At 35.9% G+C, this 22,885-nt stretch overlaps 1 protein-coding gene across 9 annotated transcripts in view; it reads left to right on the forward strand.

Annotated features, from left to right (window-relative positions):
* Window positions 1-22,885, forward strand: part of STAU2 (staufen double-stranded RNA binding protein 2) — a 298,567-nt gene that overhangs the window by 124,909 nt on the left and 150,773 nt on the right. For all 9 annotated transcript variants that reach the window (XM_065903639.1, XM_065903638.1, XM_065903633.1 and 6 more), the window contains one exon: window positions 11,727-11,787. In XM_065903639.1, coding sequence (XP_065759711.1) covers window positions 11,727-11,787 — 61 coding nt within the window. The remainder of the gene's footprint in view (window positions 1-11,726; window positions 11,788-22,885) is intronic.

Consider the following 22,885-nt stretch of genomic DNA (forward strand, 5'->3'; position numbering starts at 1 on the left):
CTGTGTGATATCACTGGAGATTTCAGTTCTGTTTTTATAACCTGGCTAGTGAATGTGTTTTCTTCTTTTAAAAGTATTTGTAACATGAAACCTAACACGTGTTCAAGTTTCTGTAGTTCTTATATTGTGTATGTGTTGTTTTAACTTAACACATTTATATTGACTTAAAACTGGTGATTTATAAAAATATGTCAGAATAAATCTCCTTATAGACCTTTATGTGTAAGTTAAGTGAAAATAAAACAGAAGAAAACATCAGCATTAATTTCATTAATTAGAAAAACATATTTTTGCATACCCACTGTGTTATTAGTTAGGGTTCTCCAGAGAAATAGGGTCCCACAGGGAGGAGTGTGTGTGTATGTATCACACTGTGTGTGTGTGTGTGTGTGTGTGTGTGTGTGTGTGTGTGTGTGACACCGAGACTTATTTTAAGGAATCGGCCCATGAAGTTTTGGATACTTGGCTACTCCAGAATTTTCTGGGGACGCCAGCAGGCTGGAGACTCAGGAAGGAGCTGCAGAGTCTGGAGGCCGTTGACTGGCAAGCTGCCTCTCGTTCCAGGGAAGGTCAGCCTTTGCCTAGCCAGGCCTTCAACTGACAACGCCCACCCACATTCTAGAGAGCCATTTTTTTTACTCTTTAGAGTTCAATGACTTAAATGTAAATCTCTTCCAAAGCATCCTCACAGAAACACCCAGAATAACGTTTGACCAAATATCTGAGTACCTAGCCCAGAGAAGTTGACACATAAAATTAATCATCACACCCACTAAATACCAGACACTTAAAACTGAAGATAAGATGACTGGAATTTGGTCCCCACACTCACGAAACTGACCAGTAAGTGTTAGGGATGAGGAGCTTACATCACGTAACAAAAGTTACAGTATAATTAAAATTCTAGATAAGTGAAGATGTGTCTGGAAAGTCAAGAGTAGCTAAGATGACTATTTTTATGTGAAGTAATGTGCTTTTGAATTATTGAGATTTGAGCTTTAAAGTGGCATGATCTAGTTTGCTTTCTACATAGGACAGTCCCTATAAGTAATGTAGTGAATGGATATGGGCAGGACAGGACTGAAGGCAGGGAGGCCAGTGCTAGCAGAATTGTTCAGGTGAAAGATACTGAGGGTCTGAACTAGGGCAGTGGTGTAGAAAGGAGAGGGGAAAGACAGCAGCCATGCTTTTTAAGTGTATGTGTTAAGATTTCAGTAGCAGGTAACACGCATGGAAGATACAGAACGGAGGAGGAAGAATACCTCTAAAAAAGAGAGTAGCAAGAGACTTTAAGGAAAAGATGCCTGGTACTTCCTTGGTGGTCCAGTGTTTAGGACTTGGTGCTTTCACTGGCCTGGCCCCGGGTTCTTTCCTTGGTCAGGGAACCAAGATTCCCACAAGCCACATGGCATGGCAAAAAAACCCAAAAAAAGTGGTAGCTGTATGCTGTAAAGATCAAGTAAGAGGAGTTAGTTAATACCTTTATTTGTCAATAAGATCTTTTGAGAATGTGACAAAAGCAATTATAAAAATAAATCTTTAAAAATAGCTTTTAAAAAGTTGGCTTTTAAAAAAAATAATCAAGATGCGTACATAGTTGAGTGGTGATGGTGGTGGTGGTTTAATTGCTAAGTTGTTTCTGACTCTTGCGACCCCGTAGTCTATAGCCTGCCATGCTCCTCTGCCCATGGAAGGGTTTAAAGTGCGGAAGAGTGAACAGTGGAGAAAAAATTAGCCTCACTTTACCCTGAGACCCTCAGACTTGGTCTCTTCCTAAAGGTATCTCCCATGTTTAGTTAATGTTTGTACAACATTTAGAATAGTGTCTGAATATAGTGAATCTTGTATAAGGATTAAAAAAAAACCATAAATGTCCTTACAGAGATATTCTGTATGTATGCACTAATATATCTCCATTTTAAAAACATTAAGATTTAGGGAATTGCATCTTAATGAATTTTGACAAGTGTGTGTGTGTGACCACCATCACAATTAAGATTTACAACATTACTGTTAGCTCAGTTTCTTAATGCGATTTCATAGTAAAGTCTTTCCTTTTCCTCAGCTCCTGACAAGCGCTGATCTGATATCTGTCTCTACAGTTTTGCCTTTTCCAGAATGTTGAATAAATTGAATGGTACATTATGTAGCCGTTTGTGTCAACCCTTATTGTTGAGATTCATCCGTGTTGATGCATTTATCATTTGTTCATCTTTTTTATTGTTTGTTATTGTTTTATTCTTCACCAACATTTAGGTTTTCAGTTTGAGGCTACTGTAAATAAAGTGGTTATAAACATTCATGTACAAATCTTGATTGTATATATTCTCTAATATAGCCTATTAGGTACATATTCATATAATAGCTGCACATGCCACTTTATTAGAAACTGAAGATGTTTTCCAGAGAGGTTGTACCGTTTTGCATTTCCACAAGCAATGTCTGCGATTTCTGCTTACTCCACATCTTCTCTAGCTCTTGGTATTGTTGGTTTTTCTAGCTTTGATGATGCTATTAGGTGTTTAATGTTGTTTTATTGGATTTCATTTCCATTTTCGCTAGTTAATAATGCTGATTAGTTCATCATACATTTATTTACCACTCGTATCTCTTCTTTGAAGTATCTGTTCAAAAATTTTGTCTTTTAAAAAATTGTATGATTTACTTTCTTATTATTGAGTTGTAAAAGTTCTTTATATGTTTTGGATGCCAGTACCTTATCAGATAAAGGACTCCTGTCTCTCACTTTCTGTCTTCTCTTCTCCTTTTTTACATCTATTGTCCAGTTGTCCAAACACCATTTGTTTAAAAGATTAATGTCTTTTCCATTGAGTTGCTTAGATCTTTGTTGAAAATGAGTTGACCACTTATGTGTGGGTCTGTTTCTAGATTTTCTGTTCTGTTCATCTGTATGTCTATTCTTCAACTGTACAACTGTATATAGAGTGTAGCTTTTTTAGATAAGGTTTGAGATCAGATAAAAACTTCATCTTTGTTCTGCTTTTAAAAAACTGTTTTGGCTAATCTTTGTATTTTCATAATAAATTTTTGAATCAATTTCTACCAAAAAAATATCCAGTTGGAGTTTTTCTTTGGGATTATGTTGAACATTACATAGATCATGTTTGCATTTATTAATATATCTTAAAAATATTGAGTCTTTGAACAAGATCTTGCTCTGTTTATTTAGGTTTTTTGAAATATATCCCAGCAGTATTTTGTACTTTTTTATAGAAATATCTTCTACATTTTTCATGTTTATCCCTAAATGTTTCATGTTTGTGGGTGCTATTGGTAATGGCATTGGTTTTTAATTTCAGTTTCTAATTCTTCTTTTCTAGCATATAGAAATACAATTGTTTTTATATGTTGACTTTGCATCCTATGACCTTGCTGAACTGACTTATCTGTTAAAATAGCTTATTTTGTAGATTTTTTGCAATTTTCTGCATTGATGATTGTGTTATGTGTTAATAAAGACAGTTTATTTTTTTTCTTGCTAATCTGTATGCTTTTATTTATTTGTCTTGCTTTATTGCCTTGAATGAAACATCCCATTCAGTGTTGAATAGAAGGTTGATTGTTGAAACAGAAAAACAGGTATCTTGACTCTGTTCCCGATCTTACAGGGAAATTGTTCAGTCTTTTGCTGTTATATACCATGATGCTTGTAGGCTTTTTATACGTGCTTTACATCAGGCTGATAGTTCCTAGTGTTCCTGCTTTGTTGAGAAGTTTCCTCCCCCGTAATTATCAGTGAATGTTGAATTTTGCCAAAATTTTTCTCTGCATCTGTTGATATTCACATGATTTTTCTGTTTAGTGTGTGAATATGGTGAATTTTTTTTTTAATTGGTGGATTTTTAAAATTTTAGTGATACAGGTTTCCCCCACTATCTGCAAGTAAAGCAATTCCTCTGAAACCTTTTGTAAGCCAAAATGGCCTGAAACAAAGAAGCAATTACCTTAGGACTCATCTTGCTAATGATTGCACAAAATAAATCCAGACAGAACAGAGATTCTCATACACGGTTCAAAGCTGTGGTGACTGGATGCTGAGATCCTGCGTGTAGTTGCCACTCTCACTGCTCTTGGTGTGTACTGACTCAGTAATGGCTAGCTGTGAAGTACAACACTGAATGGTATTTTTTGTTTTTCCATAAAAGTGAAAATCCTCTTTGGATTTCTTTTAGTTAGCAAAAACAGATACTAGTGCATGTCTTTCATAAAAGCAAAGAGACATAAACTTTTGAAAAGTGTGAAATACCTGTGTATACATACACAGCAAAAAATTACCATTTTAACCATTTTTAGGTGTACCATTCGGTGACATTAAGTACATTTACAGTGTTCTACAACTATCTCCACTATCCACTTCCAGAAAGTTTTCATCATCTGAAGTAGAAATACTGGTTTTAGTATCATTATCAGGGTAGTGCTGGACTCATATAGTAAGTTTGGAAGTATCTCCTTTTCTTTCATCATCTCAGAGAGTTTGGTATTCTTCCTTCATTAATTGTTGAGTAAAATTTACTGGTGGAGCCATCTGAGTTTATAATTATTTTTGTAAGAAGGTTTTAAGTATAAATTTATGTAAAAATAGATATATGACTACTCAAGAGCCATCTGAGTTTATAATTATTTTTGTAAGAAGGTTTTAAGTATAAATTTATGTAAAAATAGATATATGACTACTCAGATTACCTACTGGTGAGCGAGCTTTGGCAGTTCGAATCTTTCAAGGAGTCTATTTCCTCTAAGCTGAATTTAATGGTATAAAATTGTTCATAGGATTCCTTTGTTATTCTTTTAATGGCTATAGCATCTGTAATGGTATTTTCTCTCTCATTTCTGATATCGATAATTGTTTCCTCTCTTTTTTTATCCTGATGAATCTAGCTAGGGGTTTGTCAATTGTTTTTATCATTTTCAAACAACAAGATTGTGATTTCACTGATTTTTTTCCCTATTATTCTGTTTTCAGTTTTATTGATTTTTGTTCTTTATTTTATCCTTCTTTCATTTGCTTTGGGTTTAGTTTTCTATTCTTTTTTTACTTTTGAAAGCCAGAAGCTTAGGCTGTGGATCTGAGAATATAGTGATGTATATTTCTCTTTAAGTACTGGTTTAGTCCTGGCCCACAAATTTTGAGAAGTTGAGTTTTTACTTTCATTTCATCAAAATATGTTCTAATTTCCCTTTGGTTTCTTCTTTCACATCCTATGTCTCCTCTGATTTTGTTTACTTCTTTTATCAAGTGCTAATGTCACCAACTATAAATTGGAATTTGACTACTTTCAATTTTATCAGTTTTGTTTTATGTACTTTGAATCTATGTTGTTATATACATATACATTTAGGATTGTTATATCTTTTTGATGACTTTACCACTTTTTTATTATGTGATTTTCTTTCCATCCCTGGTAATATTCCTTGTTCTGAATTCTTTTTGATATAAATATAGTCACTTCAGTTTTATTTTGATTAGTGTTTGCATGGAGTATTTTCCCCCACCATTTTATTTTTAGCCTATCAGTGTTTTTATGTTTAAATTGGTTTCTTTTAGAAAGCATGTAATTGAGTCTTGCTTTTAAAAATACCCTTTGACAGTCTCTGCCTTTAGTTGGGGGTGATCAGACCATTTGTACTTATTGTAGCTTTTGATATGGTTGGATTTAAACCTATCATTTTTCTAATTGTTTCTATTTATTCCATTTATTCATTGTTCACTTTTTTCTCTTTGACCTCTCATATAGTCGTACATTTTACTTATCTTTATATGTATAAAACCCATAATTCATTGTTGCTAATTTCACTTTATATAGCCAATTTTCTATTTGGTTAGGATCACAGAAAATACATTTAGCGTCATTTTTGCTATTTTCAATACTCTTCATTTGTTTAGATCCAGATTTCTTTCTGGTACTATATTCCTGTTTATAGAACTTCCTTTATTACTGCTTGTATTAGCAGGTCTGCTGGCAGTGATTTCTGTCAACTTTTGTTTGATGAGAAATTTATTTTATATTCATTTTAGAAGTTACTTTTGTGTGGGTATAGGATTTTGAGTTTTTCTGTTTCTTTCGGCACTTTCAGAGATCTTCCATTGTCTTGAGTTGCATAGTCTTTTATATGAAGTCTACTGTAATTATTTTCTTTTTCATATTGATATGCTTTCTTCCTCCTCCTAAAGGCCTTCAGAAATGTCCTTTTTTTATTAGTTCTTAGCAGTTTAACTCTGATGTATCTAAATTTGATTCTTTCTTTCTCTTCTTCCCTCTCCCCTTCCTTTCTTTTTCTCCCTGTCTTTTCATTTTCTTCCTCTTCCTCCTTCCTTTCTTCTTTTTGTATTTTTCCTGCTTAATGAATATGAATATATTGGATCTGTGATTTTTTAAAAATTTTTTGTCATTCTCAGCTATTATCTTTCTTTTCAGATATTTCTTCTTCCTTGTTTTCTCTCTCCTTGGGAGTTTCCAGTTATATATATGTTAGACCATTATAATTGTCTTATAGATCCAGGATTTTCTGTCCGTTTTAAAAAAATTTTTCACTCTGTTTTTTGGTGTGTCTCAGTTTGAGTAATTTCTATTTATCTGTAATATTATTTCTTCAGGTGTGTCCATCTGTTAATAATGTTATCAATATTAATTGTCATCTGTGGTATTTTCCCCCTAGGATTTCCATATGCTTTTCTTATAAGGTTTCTGTTTTTCTAATGAAATTCTCCAAATGTTCATACATGTTGTCTGCCTTTTTCATTAGATCTTTTATCCTGTTAATCATAAGTATTATAAAACTTATTTCTTAGAGTTCTAGCACTTGGGTCATCTCTGGGCTCAGTTTTATTGATTTGTTTCTTTTATTTTTAGTTTTCATTTATTTATTTTTAATTGGAGGATAATTGCTTTACAATGTTGTATTCGTTTCTGCTATACAACAACATGAATCATCTCTAAGTATATGCATATCTCCCTCCAACCACCCTTGCTGCTGCTGCTGCTGCCTGCCACCCTTGAGCCTCCCTTTTATTGACTTCTTTAGCGTTTGACATATTTCTTCTTGCAATTTTGGGTGTCTTATAATGTTTGGATGAACACTGGACGTTGTATATTGAGAAACAGTAAAGGCAGAGTTAAGTAGTACTTATGTTAAGAAATAGGCATGTCTCTTTTTCTGTCAAACTGTTAACATGGAGGGTGGCATCAATCTAGTTGTTAGTTAAGCTCATTTTGAGTGTTTTGTTTCCACAGTCACTGTTAACTTCAGGTTCCTTTAGCTTTGGTTTGCCATTATCTTTGTTTTGTGTGGGGTGAGGTTTTGGGAAGATTTTCCTCAATTTTTCTGCTTCATCCTCCGGTTTCATCAGTCCTCTCTCTGCTATTCCATGAGGTGAGGGATATCTCTATGCTCCGTAGTCAATTGCTGTTCCTTATTATTTGGTTGTAGGATTGTGTTGGGTATAGAAATATAGTTCTTGATTTTCTTGTACAGCTTCATTCTCAAACTCTGTGTGCCTGAGTCTCAGAAGTGGGCTTTTCCTAATGTTTCTACCTCCTTCTTCATGATAGCCAAACTTTTCTTTTGATCGGTAGGTTGTCTTAGGTGCAGTAGAGTTTTCCAGCCCCTTCCCCAGCATTTTCAGAAATCTGCTTTATATTGGTGCAGGGATTTGCTCTGAAGAAGGTTTTCACCCCCTTCTTTTTTTTCTAGGAGCAGGTAACTTTTACTTCTAATCTTTTTGCAGAAATAGTGAGTCCTTGCCTGAGCTTTTGGAGCAACAAAATTTCTTGCCTTATCCCAGAGGCAGACAGGATTTGTTTCTCCCTTTTCTCTTGTGACTTGTGCTCTTTGCTTTGTGTAAAAGAAGAGTCTAGTGAGTGAAGTCGCTCAGTCGTATCTGACTCTTTACCACCCCATGGACTGTAGCCTACCACACTTCTCCATCCATGGGATTTTCCAAGCAATGGTACTGGAATGGGTTGCCATTTCCTTCTCCAGAGGAGTGTGCAGATTTCTGTGCTGTTCTCTCTGCTTCACACCTGCACCACTGAGTGGGGCTCTTTGGTTCTCTGCTGTATCTCCAGTTGTCCTGACTTCCCAAAGGAAGCCCATAGAAAAGAACTTCTCTCTGGAGTTCCTAATTTTCCTAAAATGCTGTGCTGACCCTCACACAGTATTTTAGAATTCATTAACATTTCATCTGCTCTCTTCTTACCAGTATTTTTGATATTCATCTCTTTCTTCTTTGCCAATGTTGAAATATTTTGTGAGCTGAACCTTGCCTTAGAGGGCTTTGTCACTCTAGAATTCATGTCATTTGTTTGCTTTACAATCTCAGATCTCTGATGGGTTTGAGAAAAGTTATGATTTCTTACATTGTCTGAGTCATTGTTACATTTCTACATTCTAAGGAAGAGCAGAACACTCTTTACTTTTTAAAAAATACACTGATCTTGCATCTTGGTTTTTTTTTTCAATTACATGGGGTTTCAGTTACAACTTGGAGCTTATTCTGCATCAATATATAACTGGCATGTGCTTCATTCTTTGTTATATTTGATTACTATATATTGTTCAAAGTAATACTCATATATGTATAAGAAGTCAAGACTTATTCAAGATTAATGATATAAAGACTCAAGATTTATAATAAAAAACCATGCTGTCCTGCCCTGGGACTGACCATTTCTGTTTCCTTTTTTACAGAGGCAACCACTTACTACCTGTTTTAGTTGTTCTGTTATTTTGTACTGTTAATAACTTACACTGCAATTTCTTGATTTTCTTTCTTTTTAGATGTTATCTGAGTTCCTGCTTTGAAAACCGAAGATTAGTTCTCTTACTCAACATGTATAGTTTTCTTTGTCTGTCTAACTTATCCCTGTACCCTCTGCCAAATAAGCACTTCATGTACTGTTTAATTCCTTTGTTTTTTCTTTCTTGGAGTTCTTTATCTTCCTCTTCTATGATGGATTGTTTGTTTGATAGATCTACTGAAGACTCAATGTTTTGATTCTTCTCTTCACTATTTCCCTCTTAATTCCTTTTGCCTCTCTCTTGTTGAGTTGCCTGCTTTCTGGACAGTTTCCTTGTTCTTAATTTATTTTCTTGGGTTGATGGAGTACATGCTTTCATCGTTTCCTGATAGAGAATGCATGAGTAATACAGTTTTTTGAGAACTTGTAGTTCTGATATATCTTTATATTTCACACACGCTTAATTGGTAGTTTTTTTCTGAGATATAATTCTAAATAGGAAATATTTTTTCCACAGTTTTGAAGGCATTGTACCAATGTTTTCTACCTCTCAGCATTACTGTTGAAATTCCAAAGTCTTTGGATTCTTTAGTCAATTTATGAAGCTTTTACATTTCCTCTCCCTCATGATGCTTTTCTCACGTCTTTTCTCAGAAGTTCTGAAATTTCTTGAGTGATTGACTGGATTTGTGTATTTTTCGATAAATTGTTTTTGGGTGTTTGGGTTTTAATTCAGAAATTTGTATACTTTAAAAGTGGGGAAACTTTTATATTTTTTCTCTGATGATTTCTTTCCTTCCATTTTTGATGTTGGTTCTTTCTAGAATACCTGTTAGTCTGAAGAGTGATTTTTTGCTTCTTTCTTCCTTTGTTTCTTTTCTGTTTCTCTTTTTGTTCTATTTACTGGAGATTTCTCCAGTTTTGTCTTCCAGTCCTTTGAAATATTTTCTTTTGGCTACTGTATTTTTTATTTCCCAGAGCTATTCTTCATTCTCAGAATATTCCTTTTTATAACCTCTTGTTCTTGTTTAATGGGTATAATATTCCTGTCTCTCTGAGAGCTTTTTTTAACCCTTTTTTGAGGTTTTATTCTGCTCCCTGTGTTATGCTCACCGTTCCTTGTGGATTGGGAGACTGCTTATTGTCTTTAGAGGCCCAGTGATAAAGGGAGCTGGGGATCTTATCTTCTAGGATGTAACTTCGGAATCCATCTCTGTTTTCAGTGTGATGTGTAGATCCACCCCATCCTCAGCTGTACCTCATGTCCAGAGTCTCTTTGTTTTAGGCCTTTCTGAAGAGGCAACATTTTAGGAAATTTGTCTCCTTGGGGTCACAGAAATGACCTGGAAGTTTCATAACATTTGAAAGACTTCCAAACAATCTTTCTATTTTCATACTCTTCCAGGATTCATCTTTAGAAGTACCAGGTGTGCTTCTGATTCCTGAGGCTTTCTGGGGTCCTGGAGCACAAATCCGTTTACTCTTTGTAAGCTCTTTGTTAGCTTCTAGCTCTGCAGGTGATGTTTCAGCTGGCCCACATCTGCTAAATTAGTTATCATTAATCTACTCTCCATGTTACAAATTTTGACTTATCTCCTCTGTTGATTCCTTTCATATTCAGGGGAGCCTGGGGGCAGAGGGAAGGAGAGAGAGTTTATGGATTATTGGATTATCAATTTAGAGTTGTTTGGGGAGAGAGAAGAGATTACTCTTAATGTTTACTCTGTCATGTTAAAGCAGAAACCTTAGAAAAGCAGTTTCATTAGAGTGTTGAGATAGAAATCAGAGAGCAGCAGGCTTGGGATTCAGATGATGAAAAATTAGGCTTAGGGAATAAAACCTAATATTTAAATAACTTTGGTTATTAGTGGAAGGAGAGAAAAGGAGGAATGAAGTGCTAAATATATTATTACCAACTTCAACTGAGCCCTCAAATGCCTGAGGATCTGTATTCTTCTCATCATTTAGCTTTCTTTCCTAGACTTTTTCCTTACTGTGTACACTTTCCTTAGATTTATAACCTACCTCACTCCCTCAGCGCCTCCCCCTCTCTATGATCCTGTCTTGTGCTTCACAGAGAACATGTGCATGGGAGTCACCTCAGGCCTTCCCATCCATGTGTATCTGCATTTACACACATTACTTTCTCTTCTACCCTTTCACAGTTGCAAGCTATTTGCTAGAAAGGTAGTTTGTGTTTATATATGGATTTAATTTATTCATTTGATCTTTGACATCTGACAGCATAATACAAAATATCAATTATAAAAAGAAATATGTCTCTCTCCACCCCAGAGTACTTTATATCAATAACACCAGCTCCACAAAAAGAGAACATAACCAGTTAATGTCACTTGTAATTTGATTAAAATACTACTTCAGAATGTCTGAGCTCAGAATGTATTTTACACTAAATGTTGACCAAATCATCTGGCAAAAGTCAGGATATTCCAGATTTTGCTTAGAGTTAGGGTTTAGTTTTCAATTTTTTGTACCTGTCATGAGCAGTATTCAGTGACCCTTATCAGGACTTTTTCAGAACAGACATAATATTTCTATCATTAATTTAACTTCAGAAGTGATAAAAAATCTCTTTTACTTACTTTAGCACTTGCGATGATTATTGTTCACTGTTTGAAAACAAATTATTTACTTCTTCACCACCTTGATAGAGCTCATGTTATACATAATGTATATACTAAATATTATGCTAAATATGGGGCTTTCTTGATGATGTAAATTATAAATTTAAATAGGTAAAAGCAGGAGGCATAAGAAACATATGAATGTAGGAAAGGGTTAGATGTTACAGTTCATGTTAATAATTCTTGTGTCCATGGTCCTGGGGTCTGCAGTGGAGAGGATGAACAGAATAACCTGTACCCTTTTTTTATTGATTAGGATTAACTTTTTTTTTTTTAATTTAAGTTTCTTTCCTGAATTTAAACAATTGGTTTAATTTTTCAGACAGGGGAAAACAAAGGATGGAGTGGTCCAAAGGCTGGGTTTCCTGAACCAACAAATAACAGTAAGTTTCTACCTTTATATTAGCTGCACTTGGTGTTCATCAGTGGTTCCATGACTTGTCCCTCACTGGGCATTTACTGGGTCTTTTTGGGCCTGAGATGCTATGCTGAGTGTTTTGTAGGATGCAGGAAGTGTGGTGCTTGCTTTCCTGCAACTGACAGAAGACAGAGAGACTCATATCTTTAACGTGGTTAAGTCATTGCAGACAGAAAACCATTTTATCCATAAAGTGATGATGTTGTTTTTTAAAGTTGTTTTTATTGTGACGTTATCACAGTAGAAAAGAATCAAGAAAGAGAAAGTTATCTACCAGTCCAATATAACCCAACATTAACTGTATTCACAGTTCTACTTTTTTAGGTACACACACAGACACTTCTCTCTGGTGGCTCAGACGGTAAAGCGTCTGCCTACAATGCGGGAGACCCAAGTTCAACCCCTGGGTTGGGAAGATCTCCTGGAGAAGGAAATAGCAACCCACTCCAGTATTCTTACCTGGAAAATCTCATGGATGGAGGAGCCTGGTAGACTACAGTCCATGGGGTCGCAAAGAGTCAGATACGACTGAGCTACTTCACTTTCACAGACACTTTTACATAATTAGAATATAGACAAAAATTTGTAGTGTGTTTTCATTTAACATTGTAGTACACATTTTTCAGATTGTGCTGAGTCATTAGAATTTTTGGTATTTTATTAAAGTTACTAATTGAAATATCAGAAATGTAAGGATAAAATTGCTCACAATTTTTTTCCAAATAATAGTATATCATCATTTAAAAATCCACTTCAGTTTTACTGAAGTGGGAGAAGGGAGTTAATGGGAAGATGACTGGGTCTTCCTGAGTCTTTGGGGCCTTGATTGTTTTCGGCTCAAAGTAATCTACATGTCACAGAAACATTTTAGAATGGCAGGCAAATTTTGCTCACCTAAGATGATTCCCAGTGTTTGGAGCATCCTTCTTGTTGCTAGATAGTATGCTGCCTGATTCATGAATCATCGAAAAAGCCAATTAGCTCTTCAAAAAAAATTTAAAAAGAATAAAAATAAAAATCCACTTCAGGTATTTCTGTTTTCAAAGGTACGTGATCAACTTGTTATACATTGGAAGTGTAGACATTTTTCACTTCCTCCCCACTGCTTCCCAAAAGCATCTGTTTGCACTGAAGTGACCATTTTACTGTAAATCAGTAAGATGAAACAGCCAACCAGTGAAGACCCTGGCAAAGTGAAGTCCCCGGCAAAGTGAAGTCCCCAGTAAAGTCGGATCTCTCTCATTTCTAACCCCAGTTCTCTTCCTGATAACCTTCAGAAGCTGAATTAGCTTAAATACGTAAATTCTTGTCATGAAGAGTATACTTTCATATTAGTAACTGCTCATCTTTTGATGTATAATGAAATTTGTGACAATTCTTACCAGAGCCTTCTTATGAGAATTGAATTCTCAGATTATCAAAACTAGCCTCTTGAAAAAACTGTTTCAGTGAGGCAGTGGTATTCATGAATTATTTTCTGGGAATAATTTAAATAATTCGATATGACTCTGGGCCTTTTGTCTATGTATGTAAGGATGATGAATGTGATAGGCTCAGCACATTGCCCAAATAAAAAATGGAATTAGTTCAGGATTCTCAGAGAGTTTTTAATTCCTTTGTTGTTTGAATATATAGAATTGTATTTACTTGGGTTTCCCTGGTGGCTTAGATAGTAAAGAATCTGCCTACAGCGTGGGAGACCTGGGTTTGATCCCTGGATTGGGGAGATCCCCAGGAGGTGGGCTTGGCAACCCACTCCAGTATTCTTGCCTGAAGAATCCCATGGAGAAAGGAGCCTGGCGGGCTGCAGTCCATGGGGTTGCAAAGAGTTGGACATGACTGGGTGACTAAGAACAGCACATAGTTATTTGGTCAAGGAGTGTGAGAAACATTCAGTTGGTTTCAGTTTTATGTAAAGTACTTAGCACAGTAGCTCTTTCTTAGTAAGCACATAATGAATGTTAATTTTCTTCCATACCTTCTCCCACCCCTCTCTTCTTTTTAATAAAAACTCTATAATTTTGTGTAGGCTTGCCAAAAATGTCTTTCTTAAACTCCTTATCTCTCAGATTTTTCTGCATGTACACGTGACCAAAGAATATGTATGGTTTGTATTTGAATGATTACTTTTGGCATTAGGTTTTTTTCAGAGAACATAAACATTACATGTTTAAATATGGAAGTCAGATAGTTGTTAATTTGGTAGTTTTAACATGAAAGCACATTATAGATGACCTGAAACCTCCATCACTAAACAGTGGTATTTTGACCTTCATCTTTACGTCTGTTGATTTTTTTTTTTTTTTTTTTTTTTACTTTCTGAGGGATTTGGAGCTCCTTTGCAAGTAGGGGAAGAAATATCACAAAAAGGCCAGTGAGTTTCACTGATGAGAAATGTGTAAGAATGTGTAAAAGATTTGCTTTAAACATAATGTTGGAAATGATAAGCTGTTTGAAGCATCCTTAAAATTTAACCAAATGTTAGCACTTTAGGACTTGCTCTGGTCTCCAGTAGTTCAAAATCTGAAAGAAGAATGCTCCCTGGCCCCTTCCCAATATTGTGGAGGTGAGAAAGCTGATACAGAGGTTCTCTGAGTGGGCCCTGCTCAGGTTACCACGGACAGCGAGGACAGTCCAGCTCTGACAGTTAACCGTCTCTCTTCTCCTGAGCGGGTTCTATGTAGTGGAACCCCTGAGTCCTCTGGAGCCAGCTCCTAGCTACTTTAAAAACAAGAAAAAGAAGATCAGTATGATGACTCCATTACCTAAAAGGTAATTTAAATTCACATAGTATGATAGCTTTTAGGTTAAAGTCTCTTCTACTTAGTCAGTTTCTTAAGTTTGAAATTCTGCCCTAGGTGTTTCCTGTCCTGTGGGCAGTCAGTGTTTTGCAGGCAGAACTTAGAGCAGGGGTCTCTCAGGATGGCACGTGAGGGGAGGCAGGAGTTGGAGACTGCCTGAGCCCCCCCTCGCCGCCATGTTGTCTGACCTTGAGCAGCTCAGTTTACGCCGTCTTCTTCCACGTGCTCTGTTAAGAGTTACACGTATCAGTTTATAATGTCAAGTGTCTTTAATTTTCTAAACTTGATTAATCATCCTTGAATAACATCTAAAAAGGTAACATTACTTTGTGAACAATAAAATGTCATAAATTGACTCTCTCCATTGTTTTCTTGGCTAAACTGTACTTCACAAGTTGTAGTTAAAAAGGACAAAATTTTAGCCACTCATTATTTGGATAAATACTATGAAATTAACTTGGAGCCATAGTATACAAAAGTTAAGAGAATGCAGAATTGTAAAGGGGAAAGAAGACAATTTTAATTTTAGCCTGGCGCAGTTAGCACCTAACTCTAGGTAGACAAAAAAAGTTAATGTACATGTGCATTTAATATTTGAAGTGGGAGATATTTTTTTTTTAAAGATTACAGTCGTAAGAAACTGCTAACAGTTACAGCTAAGAAATAGTTTAAATGGTTTTGCAAGTGATTGTGATTGCATAGCCGGGTTCCTGGCTTGATTGGCTGCAGGTTTAAAATATGGACCTAATTTTTACATCCTTCCCAGGCTTTCTTCATTGTCCGGAGTTGCAGAACATAGACCATTCTAAGTGTATTTTCACCCTGTGAATCACTGTCATAGTCATGTCAAAATATAAGAACATATAACTATAATGTGAGGTTTGTGTTAAATTTAGCATGGGGGCAATTTTATGTTTGGCATGCACATAAAAAGCTAGATTTTTACAGATGAATGACTAGCAAGTTTTTTAAAAGATCATGTGTTTTAAAGACTTACTGATGGCTCATGGAAAATTTTGTAAAATACTTAGATACAGTTCAGTTGATAAAATCTTTTTTTATTCACATTCCATGTTTCTTATTAATACAGGATTTTACTTAAAAGCAGGTTCATTGTTTCTTAAAGGTAAACTCCAGCTTAATTCACAATTGGACTCAGCTCAAAGGTATTCACTGGTATGTGCCGAATCCACCCACTAAAACATTATTTGGAGGCATTTTTCACATAAATATTTTTCCGTTAACCTTTTAAAAAGTTTTATTTAGCCCCTGTGAAATATGCTGACTCTTCTAGGTTCATTAGAGATGACCCAAGACACATACTTTTGAGATGGGAAAGAATTCTTATTAACCTTTGCAGTATTGAAGTTGACTTATCAAAAATTTTCTCACTTTTATGTTATGCTTGTGTGTTAAGACACTTCAGTCGTGTCCATTTCTGTGCCTGCCAGGCTCCTCTGTCCATGGGATTCTCCAGGCAAGAATACACAGTTCCCTTTGGGGGCTTCCATAATAGAAGCTTCTTGTAATGAGACAGTTAAATTATTTGGAGCCAATGCAATTTAAATATAAAGCCAAGTATTCAACTTAATTATTTGTTTGAACATAAATACTGTGTTGGAAATCTAAGAGTATAGCTTACTTGTGGCAATCTATTTCTTTTTTCTTCTTCCAGTTTTATTGTTATAATTGGCATAAAGCACTGTATAACTTAAAGGTGTACCACATAATGATTTGACTTGCCTCATGAAATGATTATCACAATAAGTAATGTTGGGGACTACTTTCTAGTTGTGGTGTGTAAGCTTCTCATTGTGGTGGCTTCTCTTGTTGTGGAGCATGGGCTCTAGAGCGCAGGCTCAGTAGTGGTGGCTCATGGGCTTTGTTGCCCCATGGCATGTGGGATCTTCCTGGACCAGAAATAGAACCCATGTCTTCTGTATTTGCAGGCAGATTCTTAACCACCAAGAAAGTCTCAGTTCATTGGTATTTTAATTAGGGATATGAGAGAGTGTTAAACTTACCTGTTTTAGGCATACCAGTTGAGTTAATAATCAAATGCCCATTTATTTAAGGAAGAATAACCTGAAACTAGAAGGAAGATCTTTAATCAGATTAACACTGTATTTTTCTGAAACATTCTCAAGAAAGATTAGATGAGTTTAAATTTTTGTGATTTAAAAAACTTGCTTGACTTACATTTTTACATGCAAAAAGATTTCAGATCCATGTTTTTTGAAAAAAGGAAACCACATGAATAATTTAAGGCTGCATCCATTGATTGCAGGATGACAGTGTTCATAAGCATAAGAGCAGAGGATGAAATCATAAGAAGGATATGGATTTAGATATATGAAAGCCAAAAATTAATTCAAGGAACAGCGTAGGGAAATAAAAAGTTAAATGATAGAAGGCATAACTTGCAGCCTATATAGCCACAGGTTAAAGATACACAAAAGACACTTACAGATTAATAAATGGGTGGTTCAGTAGTAAAGAGTCTACCTGCAATGCAGGGGACACTGGTTCAATCCCTGGGTCAGGAAGGTCCTTTGGAGGAGAAAGTGGCAACCCACTCCAGTATTCTTGCCTGGGAAAGCCCGTGGACAGAGGAACCTGGCAGGCTACAGTCCACGGGGTCGCAGAAGAGTTGGACACAACCTAGCGATTGAACAGCAATAGAAAAATGCCCAGAGAACTTAGGGAGTCATGTAAAAGGAGCAGAAATTAAATAATGAGATTGTTCAGCAATCAGGAAAGTCCAGATTAGAAATAAATGTAATTTCTGATCCATGTAATTGACAAGAATTAAAAAATGATTATTCCAACCATTGAAGCCACAAGCACTCACCAGCTGTTAGAGGATTGTGAATTAGCAGTGCCTTTCTGAAGAAGTAAGAATACAAAGCTTAGGCCCACTTTTTCTTATAACTTAACTAAAAGATATGGAAACATATAAGAGAATTTTTTTTCTGTAATAAACATACCCTGGTTTATAATCAGAAAAGAAAATTCAAGTATATTTATAACACTCACAGATGTACAAACTTTGGCCTGATTTGCACAATCTGTTTGAATTTAAACAAATGATATATATATTAAATAGCTAGGGAGGTAGGTATCTGAATACCTAAGGCTCTCCACTTGAGGAGCCTTTTATGACTTTTTTTTAAAGAAGAGAGAATGAGTAGTTTTCTAAAGTTTGAATGTAATTTCAGTTTCTGAAATTTGTTTTGGAAGTCTGAAATATGTGCTATGTATTCTCAGAGCCCTATGGGGATCAAAGGTGTTTGGAACTAGGATTTTTACAACTGAAAAAGAACAGAGCAGTGACGCCCAGATGAAAGTCTCCCAGACTGAAAGTTGAGGTATTAAGAACTACAGTGTTGATTTTCTCTGTTATCAAAGAAACTCTACAATAAACATAGGAGAAAATAAGAGTAGTAAGTTCTCATTCATCAGCTTGTCTAGAAAGATGGAGGTTTATAAACTCCCAGATAATATATTGTAATTTTCCAAGAGATGTTAAACTGTGTGTTATTTTTAAAGAAAAAATATAGGTAATGCTTGATATATAGTAAATTTAACACATATAAGTTATGACGCATGATAATAAACACTTAAGATTCCCACCACTCCATTTGAGACCCACAATGTTACCAATGTCGTTACCTTCTTTCACGTCTCTTGGCTGGCTTGCCTTTTCCTACCTGAGGTCACTGCTTGCTCTGGATTTTACATACAGTCCTCCCAACTTGTTAAGTATGTGTCTTTAACAGTATTTGTTTAGTTTTGCTTTTTTAAACTTTAGAAAAAAATGACATTTTGCTGTATATTTTCTGGAACTTTGTTTTCCCACTTCAAATTGTAATTTAAGACCATTTTTGTTAACATATAGTTATTTCATCCACTGTGCCACTGTGTGCATATTCTGTAATTAATTTATCCTATTAAGCCACTGAGGTTATTTGCAAGATTTTGTTATTATAAACAGCATTACTGTAAACATTTTTGACCATATCTCCTAGTAAACATGTGTAAGAGTTTCTGGGAACACACCTTGGAATGGAATCTGTGTATAACTGGTTATGTGTAAATTCAGATTTACAGGAAATACTGGTTGTTTTGTAGTAGAAGAACTGGAGAGCCCTTCAAAATATCTAGTAGAAATAGAAACATTTTAAAGTCACTTTTACACCTTTGATTTCATTTTGATGATGTTTTAGTTGAAATAGTTCAAATTTAGTTCAAATTCTACTCTATCATTGTTAGTCTCTCAGTTGCGTGAGATTCTTTGTGACCCCATGGACTGTATCCCGCCAGACTCCTCTCTCCATGGAATTCTCCAGGCAAGAATACTAGAATGGGTAGCCATTCCTTTCTCCAGGAGATCTTCCCGACCCAGGGATCGAACCTGGGTCTCCTGCACTGCAGGTGGATTCTTTATCATCTGAGCTACCAGGGAAGCTGTACTATATAAGAATAAGATAATAAGACTATATCATTAATCTTATTTATTTTACTCTTCTATTGTTACTTAGTCTTTTGAATGGATAATAAATGCAAAAAAGGTGAGAAATCTTCCTTTTGTCCTCTTTGGCACAATTTCCACCCTGTCTCTCAAACAAGTAACTTTTGATTAGTTTCTTATATATACTCCAGAATCTTTTTATACATATAGAAGCAAATTCAAATATGGATAAAATAATACATACTATTATTTAATATGTTTTCTAGACACACTCTTCTACAATTTTCTTTTCATTCAACAATATGTCCCAAAGATCCTTCCAAGTTGATTATGTGTAGGACTTTAGTCTTATTATTATTGAACTAGTTTTGAACTGACGGGCATTGGGATTGTTTACTTCCCAGGTAGCTCAGTGGTAAAGAATCTGCCTGCCAAGGAAGTGACTTGGGTTCAATCCCTGGGTTGGGAAGATCACCTGGAGAAGGGACTAGTTACCCACTCCAGTATTCTGGCCTGGACAATTCCACGGGCTGTATAGTCCATTGACCAGTGAAACTGCTCAGTCGTGTCTGACTCTGTGCGATCCCATGGACTGTAGCCTACTAGGCTCCTCCATTCATGGAATTTTCCAGGCAAGAGTACTGGAGTGGGTTGTCATTTCCTTCTCCATGGGATCTTCCCAACCCAGGGATCGAACCCAGGTCTGCCACATTGCAGGCAGACGCTTTCAGTTCAGTTCCGTCACTCAGTTGTGTCCGACTCTGCGACCCCGTGAACCACAGCACTCCTGTCCATCACCAACTACCGGAGTCCACCCAAAATCATGTCCATTGAATTGGTTATGCCATCCAACCACTTCATCCTCTGTCGCCCCCTTCTCTTCCTGCCCTCAATCTTTCCCAGCATAAGGGTCTTTTCAAATGAGTCAGCTCTTTGCATCAGGTGGACAAACTATTGGAGTTTCAGCTTCAACATCAGTCCTTCCAGTGAACAGCCAGGACTGATCTCCTTTACGATGGACTGGTTGGATCTCCTTGCAGTCCAAAGGACTCTTAAGAGTCTTCTCCAAAACCACAGTTCAAAAGCATCAATTCATCGGTGCTCAGCTTTCTTTATAGTCCAACTCTCACATCCATACATGACCACTGTAAAAACCATAGCCTTGACTAGACGGACCTTTGTTGACAAAATGATGTCTCTGCTTTTTAATATGCTGTCTAGGTTGGTCATGACATTCCTTCCAAGGAGTAAGCGTCTTTTAATTTCACGACTGCAATCACCATCTGCAGTGATTTACCGTCTAAGCTACCAGGAAAGCCCACTGTATAGTCCATCGGGTCGCAAAGAGTTGGACATGGCTGAGCGACTTTCATGTCACCATATTTTTATATTATAAATAATACTGTTGCATAAAACCTCATACCCACATCCATTTACATGTTTGCTAGTGTTTTGGATAAATTCTCACAAGTGGAAATAGTAAGTCAAAGAATACGTGCACTTATAATTTTGATAAATGTCTCCAGATTATGCTCAATAGAGATTTCCCTGTTTACATTCCTACCAGCAGTGTATGGGATTTCCTGTTTCCCCACAGCTTCAGTAAGCGCGTGCTCTCAAACTTCTGGATACTTGCCAATCTGATAGCTGAACTATGTTATTCAGTGTAGTTTTATTTTGCATTTCTCCTATTGAGAGTAGGATTGAGTATATCTTTTATACATTTATGAGCCATTTCTACACTTCTTTTTTTGTTTCTAAACTAGTTTATGTCAGTGATAAAGTTATATCTATTGCTCATTTTAAAATTAGTTTGTTGGTCTTTTTTTCCCCCTTGAAAAGAGCATATGTGTGTGCCTTTATGATACGACTTGCTAATTTTTTTCTTGGTCTATTTATGGTGGAATTTTCTTTTAAAATTTGGTTTTCTTTTTAATGTATTTGAATGGCCTTTATTTTATAATCTTTTATAGCATTTGCAATCTTAGCATAGTTAATAATGCCTGCTCCATTCTGAGATTATAAAAAATTCTTTAATTGCCTTTTGGAACTTCTGTAGTGTTTTTTTTTCTTTTTTTGTCCTTAAATCTTTGATACCTCTGGGACTTATACTAAAAGTATGGATTCAGCTTTCATCCCCAGTGCATTGACTTGACTGTTGTGTACTAAGATTCTTGTATGTATATGGTTTTATTCTGCCCTTTCTCTTGTCTTCTGTTCATTTGACCATGGTGTATGTGCATGTTCTCGGTCGTGTCCGACTCTTTGCAACCCCATTAACTATATAGTCAACCAGACTTCTCTGCCTGTGGGATATTCCAGGCAAGAATACTGGAGTGGGTTGCCATTTCTTTCTGCAGGGGATCTTCCCAACCTAGGGATCCAACTCACATCTCCTGCAATGGAAAGCAGATTCTTTACCACTGAGCCTCCTAGAAAGCCCTCATTTAACTATGGACCAGTTTTAATCATTCTTTTGTTTTAATATGAGTAAACTTAAACTTTGTTTAAAACAAATGTGAATGAAGGTATATTTGGTCTATGTTCTTTCTGCACATACTACACGGAGTATAAATCATTGAAAAGGTAAAAATCCCCTTGATATGAGAAATGAGAGGAGTGTGGGTAGTCACAGTATCAATTAAAAGCACTAAAAGAGGCAGCAGGGGACTGTACAGTTGAAGGCAGTTAGGGTCCAGAAAGGCAGTGGTGATGGTTTCCCTGAAACCTCTGTGTGTAGTGGGTGTAGCATTCATTCATTCAGAAGGTATTTATAGACTACATTGTACTATTTTGGGGCTTCTCTGGTGGCTCAGTGGTAAAGAATCTACCAGCAGTGCAGGAGATGCAGGAGACCTGGGTTTGATCCCCGGTCAAAAAGTTCACCTGAGTAGGAAATATCAACCCACTCCAGTATTTTTGCCCGGAAAATCCCATGGACAGAGGAGCCTGGAGGACTACAGTCCATAGAGTCGCAAAGAGTTTGACACGACTGAAACGACTGAGCATGCATGCATGTACTAGTTTTGGTATTATTGCTGATTTCAGTGAAGTTTTTAAAAGTTGAAAATGCTTTTTGAGGAGCTAGTCAGCCTGTAAGATAAACAGGGTTAACTATTCCTCTTCTCCCCATAAGAAAAGGAAGGAAAACTTAAAAAAGTAGAAAGTGTAATTTGGAAAAAAAACAATTGCTTTATTTTAAAATAAAATCATATAGCACAGTACCTGACATTATCAGTGTTTAATATTTGGATAAATGAGAAAAAAGCAGTGTTTCACTTTTCTCCCCACTGTATTAATGGTCTTAGATATCATCTAGACTTGTAGTTCTCAGCATGGTGTTGCTGGACTCTTATATATAATAGGTGTCATTATTGGTGTTTCAACAACCTAATGGAAATAATGCTTTCATTCTTAGTAGATTGCTTTACTTTGGGTTAGATCAACGTGTGTCTGAGTTCATATCTCAAGCTGTTCTGAATCTCACATTGGCAGTCTTTGGTGGAAGAAACAGTAAGATGATTTATTGTTACTAAAGAAATTCAGTCTGTCTGAAAGATAGGTCCTTGAATCATGGTATTCATAGAACAAAAAGATGACAAAAGTCTAAGGCTAAAAAGATTTGAGAACATCCAGCTCTTACATTTTATAAACAGGAAAATAGAGGTTATAGGTGATTTTATAACTTGCCTGAGGATACTCAGTTAGTTAGAAGTAGTGAAAACTTGAACTCGTGTCTTCTGACTCTAAGCTCTGCATTTGCCACTTGATAACATATTTATTTCTTAGAT

The sequence above is a fragment of the Muntiacus reevesi genome, chromosome 12, assembly GCF_963930625.1.
Source record: "Muntiacus reevesi chromosome 12, mMunRee1.1, whole genome shotgun sequence".
NCBI classification, from domain to species: domain Eukaryota; kingdom Metazoa; phylum Chordata; class Mammalia; order Artiodactyla; family Cervidae; genus Muntiacus; species Muntiacus reevesi.